Source organism: Anas platyrhynchos, chromosome 32 (genome assembly GCF_047663525.1).
Source record: "Anas platyrhynchos isolate ZD024472 breed Pekin duck chromosome 32, IASCAAS_PekinDuck_T2T, whole genome shotgun sequence".
Classification (NCBI taxonomy): domain Eukaryota; kingdom Metazoa; phylum Chordata; class Aves; order Anseriformes; family Anatidae; genus Anas; species Anas platyrhynchos.
Window position 1 is genome coordinate 3,284,959 of NC_092619.1, and position 20,356 is coordinate 3,305,314.

At 50.8% G+C, this 20,356-nt stretch overlaps 4 protein-coding genes across 4 annotated transcripts in view; 3 read left to right on the forward strand and 1 right to left on the reverse strand.

Annotated features, from left to right (window-relative positions):
• The window catches only part of LOC113842075 (scavenger receptor cysteine-rich domain-containing group B protein-like), a 124,751-nt gene that overhangs the window by 95,651 nt on the left and 8,744 nt on the right, over window positions 1–20,356 (forward strand). The gene's annotated exons all lie outside the window — the stretch shown is intronic.
• On the forward strand, window positions 2,911–3,948 carry LOC140000417 (olfactory receptor 14A16-like). Its single transcript, XM_072030301.1, has 3 exons — window positions 2,911–2,932; window positions 3,236–3,508; window positions 3,602–3,948. Exons 1-3 carry the CDS (start codon window positions 2,911–2,913, stop codon window positions 3,946–3,948), a joined length of 642 nt encoding a protein of 213 aa, XP_071886402.1.
• LOC140000418 (olfactory receptor 14A16-like) lies at window positions 8,122–10,307 on the forward strand. Its single transcript, XM_072030302.1, has 2 exons — window positions 8,122–8,670; window positions 10,230–10,307. Exons 1-2 carry the CDS (start codon window positions 8,122–8,124, stop codon window positions 10,305–10,307), a joined length of 627 nt encoding a protein of 208 aa, XP_071886403.1.
• Window positions 17,843–18,454, reverse strand: LOC140000419 (olfactory receptor 14C36-like). Its single transcript, XM_072030303.1, has one exon. The coding sequence runs from the start codon at window positions 18,452–18,454 to the stop codon at window positions 17,843–17,845; it is 612 nt and encodes a 203-aa protein (XP_071886404.1).

Here is a 20,356-nt window from a genome sequence, read left to right on the forward strand (position 1 = left end):
CATCCCCATCTCCAGGAAGATCCCTGAGCAATATATAATGTAAAGGGAAAGGATCTCCCTTCCCAGAGGCCAGGGATCAAGGCTCAGCCTTTGTGCTTGGTGAAACATATCCAGTTTTTCCAAAGATCAGTGTCAATTTCACATTGCCTTTGCCTCCTTGGCCTCACTGCCTCCACTGTTTAGCTCTAATGAGCTCCAAGGGAGGCTATGTCAGTTCTGGCCCTTGGAAGGAAACTCCAGGAAACTTACATCTGACTTGGACTTCTTGAAAGAGTTGTTCAATTTGCTGTCAGTGCCTGAGGTTCGTGGGCTCATCACCAAAGCCACCAGAGGGGTGATTCCAATGCCTTGGGCTGGGCCTCTGCTGCTGAGCTGGGCCAGGCACCTGGGACAGAGAGAGCTCCTGGCAAGAGGCCCCTGATGCAGAGAAACAGCTGTGCCTAGAAGCAGCTCCTCTGCACAACACAGCAGGGCTGGGGGCCCTGACTGCAGGTGGCATGGGAAGACGACAGAAGGAGAGAGGGCTTGGAGGCAGTTAAGAGTGGGAGGATGCTGAGAGCTGACTGCAGGAGAAATCTGCACAGCCCTTGACAAGGTAAGTCTCTGGCTGCAGGGTGTAGTGGGTTTACGTGGCAAGGTTTTGGTAGCAGGGGGCCATAGGGGTGGTTTCTGTGAGAAAGATCTAGAAGCCGCCCCATGTTTGGGAAGGGCCCCGTTGTTTTCCAGATCTGAGCCAATAAGCGATGTTGTTTTGCGCCTCTGTGAGAGCATATTTAAGACAGGGAAAAAAACGCTGCGCCACACAGCAGCCGGGAGAGTCAAGGGAGTGAGAAACAGCCTTGCAGGTGCCAAGGTCAGTGTAGAAGGAGGGGGAGAGGTGCTCCAGGCGCCGGAGCAGAAGTCCCCTGCGGCCTGTGGTGAGGACCATGGGGAAGCAGGATGTCCCCCTGCAGCCCATGGAGTACCACGGTGGAGCAGGGTTTCACGCTGCAGCCCGTGGAGGAGACCACGGTGGAGCAGGTGGCCCTGCACCGACGGAGGCTGCCGCCTGTGGAAGACCCCTGCCGGAGCAGATTCCGGGCTGGACCTGTAGCCCGTGGAGAGGAGACCACGCAGGAGCAGGTGATCTGGCAGGAGCTGCTGCCCGTAGGGGAGCCAGGTTGGAGCAGTTTTCTCCTGAGGGATGGACCCCGTGGTACGGACCCATATCTGGAGCAGTTCTGGAAGAGCTGCTGCCTGTGGGAAGCCCACGCCAGATCAGTTCATCAAGGACTGTATCCCGTGGGTGGGACCCCACAGCACAGGGGATGAGAGTGACCGAGAAGGAGCGGCAGAGAAGAAGTGCTGTAGACTGACCATAACCCCCATTCCCCCGTTCCCCTGCGCCGCTCGGGGGGAGGAGGTGGAAGAGGGTGGATGGGGGGGAGGTGCTTTTGGTTTCTTTCCTTTGTTTCTCACTTCTCTAGCTTGTTAGTAATGAGCAATAAATCTTACTATCTGTCTTCTTATGCTGAGTCTGGTTTGCCCGTTACACTAATTATTGCGTGATTTTCTCGTCCTTATCTCAATCCTTGAGCCCCTTTCACATATTTTCTCCCCATTCCTCTTTGAGGAGGGGGAGTGAGAGAGCGTGGTGGAGCTCGGCTGCCCACTCGAGCGGAACCATGACACAGGGTCATGCAGCTACAGGTCCTGGAAGGGTCTCCTGCTGGGTCTTGTTTCTGGGAGGGCAGTGGGCAATGCAGTAGGCTTTGAGATTCCTGCTGGGTTGCACTGCGAGATGAGGAAGTCTGGCAGAAGCCCCTTGGAGTGCCCTAAACCAGGTGCCCCCAGTCATCCCAGAACACCCTGCCCTGGCTGGCCATGCCGGGCTCTCTGTCAGCTGCCCCGTAGCTCCTGCAGCCATGGAGGTGCCCCTTGGCAGGGCCCTGTTGGTGGCAGGGTGCTGCAGGGCAGCACTGAGCACATCCATGTGGGATGGGGTCTGTGAGCATGGGCAGGGGGAAAGAAGAGGTGGGAACAGAGCAGCAGCTCCTGGCAGGGACAGCTGCAGGCAGCAGAGAGAGGGGCAGGTGACCAGAAGGAGCTGTTGCCAGAAATGCCATGGCAGGGGGGATTCGGGCACCTCATGGCCATGCCCTGCAGTGCAGACGCCTTCCCCTGGAGCAGCCCCTCCCTGGCCTCCTCTCCCCCTGTAGCCCATGGGCTGTGGGGCAGGCATGGCCAGCACAGCAGGCAGAGCCCAGATGAGGAGAAACTCCCAAGCTCCTTCTGGCTCAGTACCAAGGTGCCCCAAGGAGAAGACACCTCCATGCTAAGGTCATGTCTGTGCTGCTGGATGGCTGTCTGTGGGCACCTGGAGTGAGGCCTCTGCACCCCTAGCTAGGAGGGAAGGGCTGAGTTTGTGGTCTGGCACCCAGAGACAAGGTGAGGATTCTGCCAAGCTCCATTTGGACTGGGACTTCTCTGCTCTCAGCTGCCTCCAGTTTCTTCTCAGGGAAACACCTGAGCATGATGGTAGTCCTAATCATTACAGGGGTAACTACTAGAAAATAAAGCAAAGAAAATCCTACTTTGCTTTGCACTGTGGTCGGAGATGTTTGCAAGAGTACTGCAGAGCTCAATGATCTGAGAGGTGGACTGAACCTGTTTCCCCTATGTCCCTTTTTCCCTCGTGCTGCACAGTAGGAAGGACTCCTCTAGAGCCCAAAGCAGCCCCTGCTCCCAGTGCCTCCCTCAGCCAACACTAGCTGCAGCTCAAGCAAGAGAGCTGCAGAACAGTTCTCGTGCTAAGAGAGAGGCTCAGTTTGGGGGTGCTATAAGACTTGCATTAAGTTTTCCTCAGAGAATTCTGTTCTAACTTTGTTTTGCCTTCTCCTCTTCAACAGACAGCCTTGTCAAAGTCAGAGAATGACCAACAGCAGCTCTGTGAGTGAGTTCCTCCTCCTGCCATTCGCAGACACACGCCAGCTGCAGCTCCTGCACTTCAGGCTCTTCCTGGGCATCTACCTGGCTGCCCTCCTGGGCAACGGTCTCATCCTCACTGCTGTAGCCTGCAACTACCATCTCCACACACCCATGTACTTCTTCCTCCTAAACCTTGCCCTCCTCGATCTGGGCTCCATCTCTACTAGTGTCCCCAAAGCCATGGCCAATTCCCTGTGGGACATCAGGACCATTTCCTATGAAGGATGTGCTGCACAAGTCCTCTTTTTCTTATTCTTTTTTGGTGCAGAATTTTATCTTCTCACCATCATGTCCTATGACCGCTATGTTGCCATCTGCAAACCCCTGCACTACGGGAGCCTCCTGGGCAGCAGAGCTTGTGCCCAGATGGCAACAGCTGCCTGGGGCAGTGGCTTTCTCAATGCTGTGCTGCACACGGCCAATACATTTTCCCTGCCCCTCTGCCAAGGTAATGCCCTGGACCAGTTCTTCTGTGAAATCCCCCAGATCCTCAAGCTCTTCTGCTCAGATGCCTACCTCAGGGAAGTTCACAGAATCACAGAATCACAGAATTTCTAGGTTGGAAGAGACCTCAAGATCATCGAGTCCAACCTCTAACCTAACACTAACAGTCCCGAAGTTTGGACACTTCTGTTTAGTATTTCCTTAGCATTAGTTTGTTTTGTCTTCATTGTGCTGTACTATGTGCAGATCTTCAAGGCTGTGCTGAGGATGCCCTCTGAGCAAGGCCGGCACAAAGCCTTTTCCACGTGCCTCCCTCACCTGGCTGTGGTCTCCCTGTTTCTCAGTACCATCATGTTTGCCTACCTGAAACCCCTCTCACTCTCCTCCCCAACTCTAAATCTCATGGTGTCGCTTCTGTACTCGGTGGTGCCTCCAGCAGTGAACCCCCTCATCTACAGCATGAGGAATAAGGTGCTCAAGGATGCAGTCTGGAAATTCTTGGAATACATCCTTCTTCAAATCAATAATGTGCCTTAAAGTTCCTACTTTATTTCAGAAACTGAGGAAAACCTTTTGTTTTCTTTAATACTCCTTTGTTTTCTCTTATTGCAGTTTTCTTCCATTTCTTGCTTTGATCTACAGAAGCTTATTCTTAGCCTCCTACCTGTTATTTTGTTCTTTACTTTGAGACAATCATCATATGGAGCTATGATTGGGCCTCTTCTATAGAAACAGATAAAAAAGAAGCCACGAGAACTTCATTGGTCTCAGCTCCTGTTTGCTTCCACCTGCTCTGGAGCTGGGGGAGCAACCATAGCATGCAGGAGGGGCTCAGGGCCCAGAACCCAGCTGCCACATGGAGGAGTGTTGTGGTTTAACACAGTCAACAAATAAACACCACATAACCTTTTGCTCACCCTTTCTCCTCCCTCTCCGTGAAGGAGGGGAGAAACGGGAAAGTGAAGCCTGTGGGTTGAGATAAAGACAGGTTATTAAGACAGGAAAATAATAATAATAATAATAATAATAATAATAATAATAATAATAATAATAATAATAACAACAACAACAATAATAATAATAATAGTAGTGCTACTACTAGTAATGTGTACGAAACAAGTGATGCAAAATGCAATTGCTCACCACCTGCCGATTGATGCCCAGCCTAACTCTGAGCAACCTGCCCCCCACCCCCGCTAGCTACCCTTATATATTGTTTAGTATGACGTCAGATGGGATGGAATACCCCTTTGGCCAGTTTGGGTCAGCTGTCCGGGGTCTGTCATCCAACCTAAACCTCCCCTTTCGTCCATTCCCCTTCATCCTATCACCAGGCATGTCAGAGAATAGACAGATCCCCACCTTGCTACAGCCTTCTGTAGAGTACCTAACGAAAGTGATAAGGTCGCCCCTGAGCCTTCTCCGCTCCAGGCTAAACAACACCAGCTCCCTCAGCCATTCCTTGTAAGACTTGTTCTCCAGACCCCTCACCAGCTTCATTTCCCTTCTCTGGACTCGCTTGAGCACCTCAATGTCCTTCCTGTAGTGAGGGGCCCAAAACTGAACACAGTACTCAAGGTGTGGCCTCACTAGAGCTGAGTACAATCACTTCCCTAGTCCTGCTGGCCACACTGTTTCTGATACAAGCCAGGATGCCGTTGGCCTTCTTGGCCACCTGAGCACACTGCCGGCTCATATTCAGCCAACTATCAACCAATACTCCCAGGTCCTTCTCCGCCAGGCAGCTTTCCAACCACTCATCTCCCAGCCTGTAGCTCTGCTTGGGGTTATTGCTCCCCAGGTGCAGGACCCGGCACTTGGTCTTGTTGAACTTCATGAAGTTGACCTCAGCCCATCGGTGCAGCCTATCCAGATCCTCCTGCAGAGCCTTCCTACCCTCGAGCAGATCGACACACACCCCTAACGTGGTGTCATCTGAAAACTTACTGAGGGTACACTCGATCCCCTCATCCAGATCATTGATAAAAATGGCCCTAATACTGGGCCCTGGGGGCGCCATTAGAGACCAGCCACCGACTGGATTTAACTCCATTTACCATAACTCTTTGGGCCTGGCTGAGAACTTTTAACCCAACGAAGCATATGACAGCCAACGCCATAAGCAGCCAGTTTCTTGAGGAGAATGCTGTGGGAAACGGTGTCAAAAGCCTTACTGAAGTCAAGGTAGACAACAGCCACAGCCTTTCCCTCATCCACTAAGCACAAGACTTTGTCATAGAAGGAGATCAGGTTCATTAAGCAAGACCTGCCTTTCATAAATCCATGCTGACTGGGCCTAATCACCTTGTTGCTATGTAAGTTCCACATGATGACACTCAAGAAAATGTGTTCCATGAGCTTCTCTGGTACTGAAGTCAAACTAACAGGCCTATAGTTTCCCGATTTTACTCTCTGGCCCTTCTTGTAGATGGGCGTCACATTTGCTAGCATCTGGAACCTCCCCTGATAGCCAGGACTGCTGATAAATGATGGAGAGTGGCTTAGTCTGCTCTTCTGCCAGTTGGATATTAGGTTGGATATTAGGAAAAAGTTCTTTACTGAGAGGGTTGTTAGGCATTGGAATGGGCTGGCTGGGAAAGTAGTGGAGTCACCATCCCTGGAGGTATTTAAAAAACGTTTCAATTTAGAGCTTAGTAAAATGGTTTAGTGGAAGACTTGTTAGTGTTAGGTCAGAGGTTGGACTTGGTGATCTTGGAGGTGTCTTCCAACCTAGATGCTTCTGTGATTCTGTGAATCCCAACTCCTGTGGGCTTGTGTGAGGCATGGGAAACAGCTGAGCCCCCTCCTAGCTTCTGGACTGCAAAGAATGAGATGCCTTGCTTGACTCAGCTGAAACTCTTCCCTCAGGAGGGGAGATGGAGATCCCTCTCTGTCCTTGGATGGCTGTCCTGCCTAAAACCAGGGCACAGAAAGGTGATTCCTGGGCCACATACTTTTCCTGTATGAGGAATGACAGTGCTGGAAAAGAGTTTCTTTAACTTGTAGAGGGAAGGAGCAACAGGGATTGCTTCAGTCTGTTTCAAAGTTGATTCCCCTGGAGGGCCAGGGACTTGTCAAGATCTCCCTGTGCTGCTGAGCTGGGCCGAGCTCCTGGGCCCAAGGGGAGCTCCTGGCAAGCGGGCAGCACTGCAGAGAGACAGCTCTGCCCAGGAGCAGCTCCTCTGCACAGCACAGCAGGGCTCGGGGCACTGCCTGCAGGGGACAAAGGCAGCTGAGAGAAGGGAGGGAGATGTTAAAGGCAGTGTGGAGGGGGGATGCTGAGAGCTCACTGCGAAAGAAATCTTCAGAGCCTTGAACAGGGTAAGTCTGTGGCTGCAGGGCAATGCAGCTGTTGTTCCTGGTGCCACCTCCAGATTTGCTGTCAATTCCCACAGCCTATGGGAGCTGTCAGGAGGACTCTCAGAGTTTCTTTGAATAGGAAAAGAATGAGAAGCTCCAGAGCAGGGATTACTTTTCAAAGCTGTCAGAAGGTCAGCAGATGATGGTTTCTTCTTTTGGGGCCGGCTACAGGCTGCGCAGCCGGGGTGCAGGCAGGGGTGGCCAGGGCTGTGGTGCAGAGCAGGATCCCTGCTGTGCCCCAGGGGCTGTGTGCTGGTGCAGGGCCTCTGCCACCTGCCATGCTCAGCACTCAGCCTTCCCAGGGAACTGTCCAGGACACTGCGAGGAGAACCTGTCGCTTTAAGTAGCCCCCCAAGCATGGCAGAGCAGGGTCCTGCTGGTGCCCAGAGGCTGCTCGCTGGAGCAGGCTGCTCACAGTTCCACAGCACCCCTAGGGGCATCTCTGGGGGACATTCTTGACAGGGAAAATGAACATCTGCAGTATCTGAAGGGAAGGCACTCTCTGGGTTCTCTGGTCTTGCTTTCCTACTTTGAAGGGCAACCAGAGGGATGATAATGGAGTTGTCAGGTTTGTATCAGAGACTGAAGCGCAGAGACCATTACACTGATCTGTAGGTCTTTGAGGAAACCCACAATTTCACTCCATACCCTTTAGCCTATGGGCAGCACCAACACCACCTTCACTGTTTCTAGAAAGACTATTGGATGTCCTGTTCAGCACCTGCAAACAGGGAAATGTCTCTGGCCAGTGGGCACTGGAGATCCGTCTCTGGTACACTTTACTAGATACTGTAAAGCAGTATGGATTCCTCCTGAAAACACATAATTATGCCTCATCATCAAGGCATGCTTGGACAGAAAAAATACAGAGCTCACAGGAAAGAGGCAGTGAGTCTTTTTGAGGAGGTTTCAGTGATACATGGTGGAATTTTTCTTCAGAGAAGTCTCGCTAACATGTCACTCTCTATTCCTCCATGGACAGGCAACCAGGCTCTGAGGAAGCAAATGTCCAACAGCAGCTTCCCCACAGAGTTTCTCCTCCTGCCATTCGCAGACACATGCCAGCTGCAGCTCCTGCTCTTCGGGCTCTTCCTGGGCATCTACCTGGCTGCCCTCCTTGGCAACGGCCTCATCCTCACAGCCATAGCCTGCGACCACCGCCTCCACACCCCCATGTACTTCTTCCTCCTCAACCTCGCCCTCATCGACCTGGGCACTATTACCACCACTGTTCCCAAAGCCATGGCCAACTCCCTCTGGGACACCAGGACCATTTCCTATACAGGTTGTGCCACCCAGGTCTTTACGTTTGCTCTCTTTCTCACAGCGGAAATTTACCTACTCACTATCATGGCCTATGACCGCTATGTTGCCATCTGCAAACCCCTACACTACAGGACAATAATGACCAGCAGAACTTGTGTCAACATGGCAGCAGCTGTCTGGGTCAGTACTTTTCTCTATGCTGTGCTGCACACTGCCAATACCTTTACACTTCCCCTCTGCCAAGGCAATGCCCTGGACCAGTTCTTCTGTGAGATTCCCCAGATCCTCAAGCTCTCCTGCTCACATGCCTACCTCAGAGAAGTTGGGCTTCTTATGCTGAGTGTATTAATAGCATTTGGTTGTTTTGTTTTCCTTGTGCTGTCCTATGTGCAGATCTTCAGGGCTGTGCTGAGGATCCCCTCAGAGCAGGGCCAGCACAAAGCCTTTTCCACATGCCTCCCTCACCTGGCCGTGGTCTCCCTATTCATCAGCACTGCCTTTTTTGCCTACTTGAAGCCCCCTTTCACGTCCTCCTCCTCTCTTAATCTTCTGCTGGCAGTTCTGTACTCGGTGGTGCCTCCAGCAGTGAACCCCCTCATCTACAGCATGAGGAACAAGGAGCTGAAGGAAGCAGTATGGAAAGTGATGACTGGATGTTTTTCAGAAGCTATATACTACCTATCTTCCGCAGATCACTCATAACATAACACATTTCTGTCCCGGATGTTATTTTTTCTCTATTTATTTATTTATATATTATTTTTTCTTTTTTTTTTTTTTTTTTTTCTTTACATTCCTTGTGATAAAGTTATTAACAAAGAAATATGATTGTTCGTCACCTTCCATTTCAGTGTCTACCTGTTTCATGTGACTCAGAGACTTGGTGTAAAGAAGGATCCAGTCTTTCTGAATCTTTTAATAAAAGGAACGTCCCTACAGTGACTTGTTCTCCTGAGATCCTTCTTTTGAGACCACTGTGGAGCTGCAGGGGCACTTGGCTGTGTGCAGAAGTGGTGGGAAAAAGAGTCCTGGCACAGCAGCAATGCCTGGGAGCCAAACAGCTTGGCCTTTCCTGAGCTGTTCTTCTTCACTTCCCTTCTAAACCCTTGTGTTGCTGTGAGGACTGATTGCTCTCACCGTGCTGCTGTGGGGTAGTCCAATGTCTACAGGCAGGGACAGGCCAGGGGCACTTCTCTAGCACAACTGGCTCTGCACCAGCCTCTCCAGCATAAAAGGGGATCTGCTGAGGGCAGTGCCTTAAGGCTCAGCTCTTCTCCCAAAGGTGCAGTCACGGATATTACTAAGGAATAGACTTGAGCGATTCTCCTTACTTCGTTTCTCTGTGGGCACATGAGGGTGAGATCAGAGTCCCAGGATGAGCATTAAGGTAGTGATGGATGATTCTGCTCTTGCTTGTTGGTTTCCAGCACCCATAGAGATTGCTGGGCTGGGAGGAGGACAGGGAGATTTGGAGAGCTGGGGAGGGGATAGGCTGGGCTGGCCTCTGGGCAGAGACAGAGAGGACCAGCAGAACAGGGGACATCCTGGAAGATGCTGCCCCAAGGCACTGGTCCCAGAGCAGTTCCTCACAACCACCTTTCCCAGCTCTAGGTTCTAGCCAGAGTAGAGTGAGACAACCACTTCCCTTGACTGTCTGGCAATGTTGTTCTTGGTGCACCCAAGGATACAGTTGGCCCTCCTGGCAGCCAAGGGACACTGCTGGCTCTTGGTCAGATTTCTGTTGATCAATATCCCCAGATCCCTTTCTGTGGAGCTGCTTTCCAGCATCTTGTCCCCAAGTTGGTATGTATAACCAGAGTTGCCCCTTTCCAGGTGCAGAATCCAACACTTGCTCTTGTTAAACTTCATGTGGTTGGTGATTGCACAGCTCTCTAAATTGTCCAGATCTTTCTGCAAGGCCTCACCACCCTCAACAGAGTCAACAGCTCCACCCAATTTGGTGTCATCCCTGAACATGCTCAAAAAACTTCAAGTCCTTCATCCAAATCATTTATTAAAAAAATGAAGACGACTGGTCCTAAAATGAAGTCCTTTGGAACCCCACTAGTGACTGGCCACCAGCCTGATATAACCTCATTTACAAGAGTCTTCTGGGCCTGACCCATTGGCCAACTGTTCGCCCATCTTATTACGCTTTTCACTAACTGTATTCTGGTCATTTTGGCCTGAAGGTTACTGTGAGAGACAGTACTGAAATTTGTACTGAAATCCAGGAAGATTACATTGACTGGATTCCTTTAGTCAATTAGCTTGGTGACCTTGTGGAAAAGGAAATTAAGTTTATTAGTTATGACCTTCCCCTAGTGAACCCATATTGGCTCTGACCAAAACTTCATTGTCCTTTATGTGTTTTTCAATAGCTCCCAGAACAATCTTCTCCACAATTTTACCAGGCACTGAAGTGAGAACCTGAGGGATTGTGCAGGGCATCACCTGCACCCACTGCTCCTGGGTGGGCTGGCCTCCTGAGCGCAACAGCTCCTTGTAGCCCTGTGGATGCTGGCTGTGAGGTCACTTCTGTCCCAGCACCTGTCTGGCCAACAGCGGGGAGGCAGAGCCTCTGAGGTCATAAAGGCCATCAGAAAGCTGCCCCCAACAGGGTGACCCATTTGGGGAAGTCAGAGGAAAGATGGGGGAATAAAGGCGGGAGTTTTTGGTCAGAGAAGAGAGGCTTGGCTAAGAGAAAGGAAAGATTTGGAAGAGGTGAGAGGGCTTCAGGTAAGGCTGACGCTCCTAAAGCACTCTGGGAAAACATTCATGTTAGGCCATGTACATATTCCTAATCAGCAAATGTTGCTCTAACCAGACGAAGTTGAAAAGCCCCTATCCATTATGTTTTAAAAGTTGTGATGGTCTAGTGAATTTCCCACTGATTGGGAAATAGAGATTAGGATGTCATGTGGGACAATGTCTAAGACCTTACAATAGTCCAAGTAGATGATATTGGTCAGTCTTCCCTTGTCTAGTGATTCAGTCATTCCTTCATAGAAGGCAAACAGATTGGTCAGGAATGCTTTACCCGTGTTGAAACCATGCTAGCTGTCCCAGCTCACCTCCTTGTCCTGCATGTGCCTTAACATTGCCTCCAGGAGGAGGCAAAAAGAAAGAAACAAACAAACAAAATGAGCTTCCCAAAGGGATCACTTAACAAATCTCACATCCCATATGCTGTAGGAGTTTCCCTTTCCTAACAGAGAACTTGTGAAACCAGACAATAGAGCTTTATTGATTTCTCCCCCTCTCTTTTTCTTCTCGATGATGTGGAATTAAACCTGCCTAACTAACCTGATTTCCTTTTATGATAAGATCACCCGTATGGTGGACCAAGGGAAACCAGCTGATGTGATTTTTTGGACTTCAGCAAGGCTTTTGACACGGTTTCCCATAGGATCCTACTGGACAAAATGTCCACCATACAGCTAAATAAAAACATCATACACATGGGTGAGCAATTGGTTAACGGGCAGGGCCCAAAGGGTTATGGTGAATAGGGCTGCGTCAGGCTGGCGGGTGGTCACCAGTGGGGTCCCTCAAGGCTCCATTTTAGGGCCGGTACTTTTCAATATTTTTATAAACGATCTGGATGTAGGAATAGAAGGTATTTTGAGCAAGTTTGCTGATGACACCAAACTTGGAGGAGTTGTGGACTCTGTTGAGGGTGGAAAGGCCTTGCAGAGGGATCTGGATAGGTTGGAGAGCTGGGCGATCACCAACCACATGAAGTTCAATAAGAGCAAGTGCCGGGTCCTGCACCTGGGACGGGGAAACCCTGGCTGCACGTACAGACTGGGCGATGAGACGCTGGAGAGCAGCCTAGAAGAGAGGGATCTGGGGGTCGTGGTAGACAACAAGTTGAATATGAGCCAGCAGTGTGCCCTGGCAGCCAGGAGGGCCAACCGTGTCCTGGGGTGCATCAAGCACGGCATCGCTAGTAGGTCGAGGGAGGTGATTGTCCCGCTCTACTCTGCGCTGGTGCGGCCTCACCTTGAGTACTGTGTGCAGTTCTGGGCACCACAGTATAAAAAGGACATGAAACTGTTGGAGAGTGTCCAGAGGAGGGCTACGAAGATGGTGAAAGGCCTGGAGGGGAAGACGTATGAGGAACGGCTGAGGGCACTGGGCCTGTTCAGCCTGGAGAAGAGGAGGCTGAGGGGAGACCTCATCGCAGTCTACAACTTCCTCGTAAGGGGGTGTCGAGAGGCAGGAGACCTTTTCTCCATTAACACTAGCGACAGGACCCGCGGGAACGGGGTTAAGCTGAGGCAGGGGAAATTTAGGCTTGACATCAGGAGGGGGTTCTTCACAGAGAGGGTGGTTGCACACTGGAACAGGCTCCCCAGGGAAGTGGTCACTGCACCGAGCCTGACTGAATTTAAGAAGAGATTGGACTGTGCGCTTAGTCACATGGTCTGAACTTTTGGGTAGACCTGTGCGCTGTCAAGAGTTGGACTTGATGATCCTTAAGGGTCCCTTCCAACTCAGGATATTCTATGATTCTATGAAACCTCTTGAATTTCCTTCCTGATATTGATACCTAAAGTACACCAAGGAATTCATTCACTACTTGCAATTGGCAGGCAGATTTTCAGCCATTTCCAAGAAAGCAGCATCCATCACATGTAATGACTTCTCAGGAAAACAAACACCATTACTCTGAACATGCCCCCTCCTCCTTCTCTCCCCACTGCTCTAATTACTGAGCATGACATCCTACGGCACAGTATATCCCTGTGGTCAGTTCAGGTCAGCTGTCCTCACTGGGTCCTCTCCCAACTCCATGTGCACCCTCAGCCTCCTCCCTGGCAGGGCAGCACGTGACAGGTTCCCCTTGAAATCTCTCATGGGGAAAGGGTGGATCACACTGGAGACCAAGAACAGTGTGGCAAGGAATCTGAGTTTGACCACGAGTCAAGTGCTTCCTCTTAAAGATAGAGTGACTGGAGAACAGGGTGCTGGAGTAGCTTTTCCCCAGCTGAGCTATGGTTCAGAATTACCTCCTGTCACATCAGTCCTCCATTAAGCAACAGTTAAGACAGCTGAATGAGAACAGGCACTCCCTGATCACATCTCAGACCCTGTAGCCCAGGCTCTGAGGAGTACCAGAAGTGTACATTCAGGGAGGTACCAGAAGAGCAGTCATAGTGGAAAATTCCAAAATTGCCTTCTCAGAACCATGGCCAGGATGGAAAAATACTAATGAACAATCAGTTGTGATAGTATTATAATACTACAATACTAATGAACAGCAATGGTGATGGCCCATGCTCCCGCAGGAGGGGGCAGCTTGTGACTTTTGCACATGGAAGGCTACTCCTTTTTAGTGCAGCTCTCCACTCCACGGACCCCAGAGCATCAGACTGCTTTGAGGCTTCATTCTGTGGGCCCAGCTGAGCCATAGGTCTTTGGAAAAGACAGCATAAGACACCCCTTTGCCAACTGCCCCCTGGCATGCAGCGGCCAAGATGGCATCAGGCTCATCTTCTTGGCCACTCCCCACTGTCCCCATTGCACCAACACCCTCTGAATTGCTCCAGAACCTGTGGGGAAGTGGTGGCAAGGCCTCCTTCTTCCTGGTGGTGTCTTTGGCTCTTCTTTGGCAAGAGATACTGGAGAGCAGCCCCATGCAAAGGCACCTGGGGCTTTTGCTCCACCACAAGTTGAACCAGAGTCAACTGTTCTGAACCCTGCCATCAGAGTGTTTCCAAAGAATATATCAATATGTAATATAATAGAATATATCAAAGAATACCATACATTAATATGGTGATAGGCACATATATGTGTATATATACATACATCTATAAATATCTGTTGTTTTTTATGATGTTCTCTGCCCTTGTTCTCTGGACATCCTGGCAGATGCTGCCCCAAGGGCGGTGGTCCCAGAGCAGCCCCTCACAACCACCATTCCCAGCACTGGGCAGTGCAGTTGACATGCAGGAGGAAAAGGATATTATCTGGAGGGATCGTGACAGGCTTGAGAGATAGGCCCGTGCAAGCCTTGTAAAGTTCAACAAGGCTAAGTGCAAGGTCCTGCACCTGGCTCAGGGCAATCCCAAACATTAGTGCTGAGTAGGTGATGAGTGGATTGAGAGCAGCGCTATGGAGAAGGGCTTGGGAGTACTAGTAGATGAAAAGCTTGACATGAGCCAGCAACATGCACTTACAGCCTGGAAAACCAACCATATCCTGGGCTGCATCAAAAGCAGCGTAACCAGCAGGTTGAGGGACGTGAATCTCTCCCTCTACTCTACTCTCAAGAGACCCCACCTGGAGTACTGCATCCATCTGTGTGGCCCGGGCACAACACACTCATTAGTCTTAGGACCTAGGACTTCAACTGGGTCCAGAGGACATCCACAGAAATGATCAGAGGGCTGGAACAATGCTCCCATGAAAAGAGGCTGAGAGAGTTGGGCTTGTCTGACCTAGAGTAGAGAGTCATAGGATCACAGAATCGGCAAGGTTGGAAAAGACCTCCAAGATCATCTGGTCCAACTGCCTCCCTACCACCAATATTACCCACTAAGCCATGTCCCTAAGTAGCTCATCCAACATTTTCTAACACCTCCCCTCCCTCTGGGATAGTGACCCCTGTCCCCCTCCCTCCGGGACAGTGACTCTACCACCTCCCTGGGCAATCAGTTCCAATGCCTAACCACTCTGTCTGAGAAGAAATTTCTCCTAATTTCCGTCTTGAACCTCTCCTGGAGCAACTTGAGGCCATTCCCTCTCATCCTATTGCAGGCTATCTGCAAGAAGAGACTGACCCCCAACTCCCCACACCTTACTTTCAGGTAGTGGTTGAGAGCAGTAAGGTCTCCCCTGAGCCTCCTCTTCTCCAGACTAAACAACCCCACTTCCCTCAGCTGCTCCTCAAGGCACTTATGGTCCAGGCCCTTCACCAGCTTTGTAGTCCAAAATTCTACAGGAAACCGTACTCTGGTTTTCGAACAAGGGGGCTTACAATAAACATGGAGAGAGACTGTTTCCAGCTCCAACTAATTTGTGATTCAGTCATTCTGGAATGTCTGACAGTGTTTCTGAGAACTTTTCTGTAGTATCCTTGTACCAACTGTACTTCAGGTTCCCATTGGGAAGAATCTCATTTTGAGAATTATCCCACTCACCAGGCACCCTTGATGAGCAGGAATTACAAACACCATCCTCAGAGGCCTCAAAACACAGGACTGTCACACACTCTAACTCCATAGTCCAGCCCCTTTTTCCTTGAGTCAGAATGAAGCTCTGGATGTGTCCACTACCATCATCTTCTCTGAGCAGTGATAGCTCTATAGGTAGATCAGGTTGGTCAGTGCTTTCTGCAGATGGGTACCGAGAAAATCTCTGGGCCCATGACCCAGTGCTGATCCACTGTCTTGGTGTCTGTTCCCCTAGTATAGCTACTGATGGCAGCAGAAGAATGGAGCTGGTCAGATTTCAAAGATCAGCTCCCCCTGGGCACAGGGGAATGGCTGTCCCCTGTGGTAGTGTGGCCATGGGGGTCGACAAGCCCCATGGTTGATGATAACATTGGACTGAGACAATGAGGAATGTAAAGTGTTTAGAAGGAACAAAGAAGTGTCATTCAGGAGACACCTTGCTGTCTCAGACTGCTTGTTCTCCAGCTGTTAAGACATGGAAGTTGCTGGGTGTTTGCTGTTGCCAGGCAAAGTTGTTGACCGATGAATAGTGGAAAAGTACTGCTGTAGAGCAAATGGTATAAGAAGGGAGTCTGTCCTCAATAAGAGAGTTGAAGTCATGTTATCAATAGGAGAGCTGAAGTTATGTCTTCAATAAAGGAGTAGCAGTTACTGGTCCTTAAAGAACCCTGGTGTCCGTGTGGTCATTAAGCCAAAGTCCCCATGCTCCCCATATGTACATACCCAAGCTGACGGTGCTGCTGTGCAGAGCAAATGGGCTGTGGTGCTGTGGGGTGAATCTGCATGGCTGTCCTAGTCAGGGTGGGAAGCAGACAGCCAGGATCACTGGGCTGGACCAGGCAGAGGTACTTCACGAAGGAGAAAATGAATCAGTCCCCAGCTCCCTTCCCTCTGCCTGCAGGGTGCCACTCTTTTCTCTGAGACTGCAGTCACAGGTTCCCTGTGAATACCTGGCTTTAGTTTTTTCTCTGTGGCTGAGCACACAGTGGGAAATCTCTCACATTCATGGAGGCTGCAGTCACTGCCCACACCATGCTCTGCTGTCCCTGGAGGTAACCTGGTCTCTTAAGGCAGCTCCAGATTCCCCTCCTGAAGGACAGGTCAGATGTGGGAACAGCCCTGGCTACGTAATGCAGTGACCATTTGCTGTCTCTGCTGTGAGCAGACACCCATGGGTGAGTTTTAAATCTAGCCCTGGGTCTCTGACAGGTCACAATGTGACAATGATAATTCCCTCCTGAACAGAAGCAGGAACAGACCCTTCTGGGGAGCAATGCTTTGGGCCTTTTCTTGGCACTTGTTTGGGAAGGAAAGCCCAGCCTTCAGAATGTGAACTCGGGTAATTCCATTTTCTTAGAGATGCTATGAGAGTTTTCACTGACTCACTCACAGTGTTAAATGCACATTTATGCAGCCTCCATATGGCACAGAACTGGTTCATTCATTTATAGAAGTAGGGGGAATAAAAATATTTATGTAGGAATGCAAAGGGCAAAAACAGCTGAGCTCCACCACAACTGTTCCCTCACTCCCCCTCCTCAAAGAGGATTGTGGAGAAAATACGACAAAATGGGTTCAAAGGTTCAGATAAGGACAAGGAGATCATGCACTAATGATTGTGATGGGCAAAACAGTCTTGACATAGGGAGACAGTAAGATTTATTGTTTATTACTAACAAGCTAGAGAAGTGAGAAACAAAGGAAAGAAATCCAAAGCACCTTCCCCTCCCTCATCCACCCTCTTCCACCTCCTCCCCCCGAATGGGGCAGGAGAATTGGGGAATGGGGGTTATGGTCAGTCTACAGCGCTTCTTCTCTGCTGCTTCTTCTTGGTCACTCTCGTCCCCTGTGCTGTGGGGTCTCTCCCATGAGATGCAGGCCTTGGTGAACTAACCTGGCGTGGGCTTCCCACAGGCAGCAGCTCTTCCAGAACTGCTCCAGATATGGGTCCGTACCACAGGGTCTATCCCTCAGGAGAAAACTGCTCCAACCTGGGTCCCCCACCGACAGCAGCTCCTGCCAGATGACCTGCTCCTGCATGGGCTCCTCTCCACGGGCTACAGGTCTGGCCCAGAATCTGCTCCAGCAGGGGTCTTCTACAGGCAGCAGCCTCCATCGGTGCAGGGCCACCTGCTCCACCGTGGTCTCCTCCATGGGCTGCAGCATGGAACCCTGCTCCACCGTGGTACTCCATGGGCTGCAGAGGGACAGCCTGCTTCACCATGGGCCTCACCACAGGCCGCAGGGGACTTCTGCTCCAGCACCTGGAGCACCTCTCCTCCTCCTTTTTCACTGACCTTGGTGCCTGCAAGGCTGTTCCTAACTCCTCTCACTCTCCCAGCTGCTGTGTATCGCAGTGTTTTTTATCCATGTCTTAGATCTGCTCTCACAGAGGTGCAAAACAACATCACTTATTGGCTTAGCTCTGGTCAGCAGTGGGGCCCATACCAAACATTGGGCAACTTGTAGATCCTTCTCACAAAAGCCACCCCTGTGGCCTACTGCTACCAAAGCCTTGTCACATAAACCCACTACACAGACATAAAGAATAAAGAAAAAAGTATATAATAATAAGAAGAATGACCAAAACACAAGCCTGGATGGGGATGTACTGAGATTCATCACTGAAGAGTGAAGGGATCTTTATGAGTACTGTACAACCTCCCCAAAATCAGTTTACTAACTGCATCCTTGAGATCCTTGTTCCTCATGCTGTAGATGAGGGGGTTCACTGCTGGAGGCACCACCGAGTACAGAACTGCCAGCAAAAGATCAAGGAAAGGGGAAGAGATAGAGGAAGGCTTCAGGTAGGCAAATGTGGCAGTGCTTCTGAACAGTGAGACCACGGCCAGGTGAGGGAGGCACGTGGAAAAGGCTTTGTGCCGGCCCTGCTGTGAGGGCATACTCAGCACAGCCCTGAAGATCTGCGCATAGGACAGCACAATGAAAACAAAACAACCAGATGCTAAACAGGCACTAATCACAAGAAGTCCAACCTCTCTGAGGTAGGCATCTGAGCAACAGAGCTTGAGGATCTGGGGAATTTCACAGAAGAACTGGTCCAGGACATTGCCTTGGCAGAGGGGAAGGGAAAATGTATTGGCAGTGTGCAGCACAGCATAGACAAAAGTAATGCCCCAGGCAGCTGCTGCAATGATGACACAAGTTCTGCTGTCCATTATTGTCCCATAGTGCAGAGGTTTGCAGATGGCGATGTAGCGGTCATAGGCCATGATGGTGAGAAGAGAAAACTCTGCTGGGAGAAAGAGAGCAAACATAAAGACCTGGGTAGCACAGCCTGCATAGGAAATGGTTGTGGTGTCCCACAGGGAGTTGGCCATGGCTTTGGGAACAGTGGTGGAGATGGAGCCTAGATCAAGGAGGGCAAGGTTGAGGAGGAAGAAGTACATGGGGGTGTGGAGGCGGTGGTTGCAGGCCACGGCTGTGAGGATGAGGCCGTTGCCCAGGAGGGCAGCCAGGTAGATGCCCAAGAAGAGCCCGAAGTGCAGGAGCTGCAGCTGGCGTGTGTCTGCAAATGGCAGGAGGAGGAACTCTGTGGGGAAGCTGCTGTTGGACATTTTCTGCCTCTGGGCATGGTTGCCTGTCCATGGAGGAAAAAACAGAGAAAAGTTAGGCTAACTTCCCTGAGCAACCCGCCTGCTTCTCTAAAAGAAATCACTGTCCCCAGAGCAGAATGAGGAATATGTGAGCTCATTCTCCCACCCTCCCAACTCAATGACACCATACCTATCATTTGAAGATGAAGCTTGAGCAGTTTGTTCCCAAGAAGACACCCTCAGGGCAAGGCCTTGCCAGTCCGTATCAGAACAGAAGCTTACACCCACCTGCACCCCAGACAAAGACAGTGGGAGAACCACACACAGGTTTAGAAATAAGAAAGAACATTGCAGTGGTCCAACCTGCTGACAGACAGAAAGGGAGATGGGCATGTAGGGAAGCCTTTAGCTTACCAAGCTTGCATGCACCTAGAGAAGTGACACTGCAGCGCAAGTACTCTTATAATACTGATAACTGCATATCACCTTGCAGGACACAGGCTGCTCTCCTCTTCTGGAAGTCCATCTGAGGAGGAGGTGGCTCATGCCCTAAAGCCCCAGAGGGCAGACGCTGTGCTGGGTGTCAGAGGGGAGCAGGGGGCTGCTGCAGAGAAAGTGCCCACACTGCAGGCCTGACAGGGAGTGCCTGAATACCCTCTCCCTTGGAGTTTCAGGCAGTTCCCTCTCTCCTCCCTGCCCCTGCCTCAATCTGTCCCTGCTGGGATCTTCTTCCCTGTCCCCATATCTCCTCTGTGCCATTGCTCACAGACCCATCCCATCCACAGTGTACTCACATCTGCCTTGTAGACGCCTCCTGTCCCAGGGTAATTTTCAGGGATATCTCCATGTTTTCAAAGGCTATGGAGCAACTCAGACCTAAAAGACCTTACAATAACTTACAATAACTGGGGTCTCAGTGCCTTCATCCAAAGGGAGGAATAAATTCCATCTCTAACTGCCACCCACAAAGCAGGAGGAGAAATCTCAAAGCACAGAATATTTGTCTTCAAGAAACTCTTCCTCTGAACTTTCCTTTGAGGAATCTACTCTGAGGTGTTCTGGGGGTGCTGTGTAGCTGTGAGAAGCCTTCCCCAGGCAGCAGCCTCTGGGCGACAGTAGCTTCAGTGTACCAACAGGACCCTGCCCTTTCCTGCCCTGCCAGGGGGGCTCCTTCCACCCACAGCTTCTCCCCGCAGCGCCCTGGGCAGCTCCCCAGGCAGGCTGAGTGCTGAGCCTGGCAGGCAGCAGAGGACCTGCCCCGGCACACAGCCCCTGGGGCACAGCAGGGACCCTGCTCTGCACCACAGCCCTGGACACCCCTGCCTGCACCCTGCCTGCACAGCCTGCAGCTGGCCCTTCAAGAAGGAACCCTTGTGTCCTGTCCCTCTTCTGTTTATGGAAGAGAATCCATGCTCTGGATCTTGTTGTTCTCCTCTTATCCAAAGAAACATTGAGTGTTCTCCTGAAAGCTCCTGTCGACTGTGGGATATTCCATCAAATCTGGAGATGGCACCAGGAACATGAGCTGCATTGCCCTGCAGCCAGAGACTTACCCTGTTCAGGGCTAAGATTTCTCCC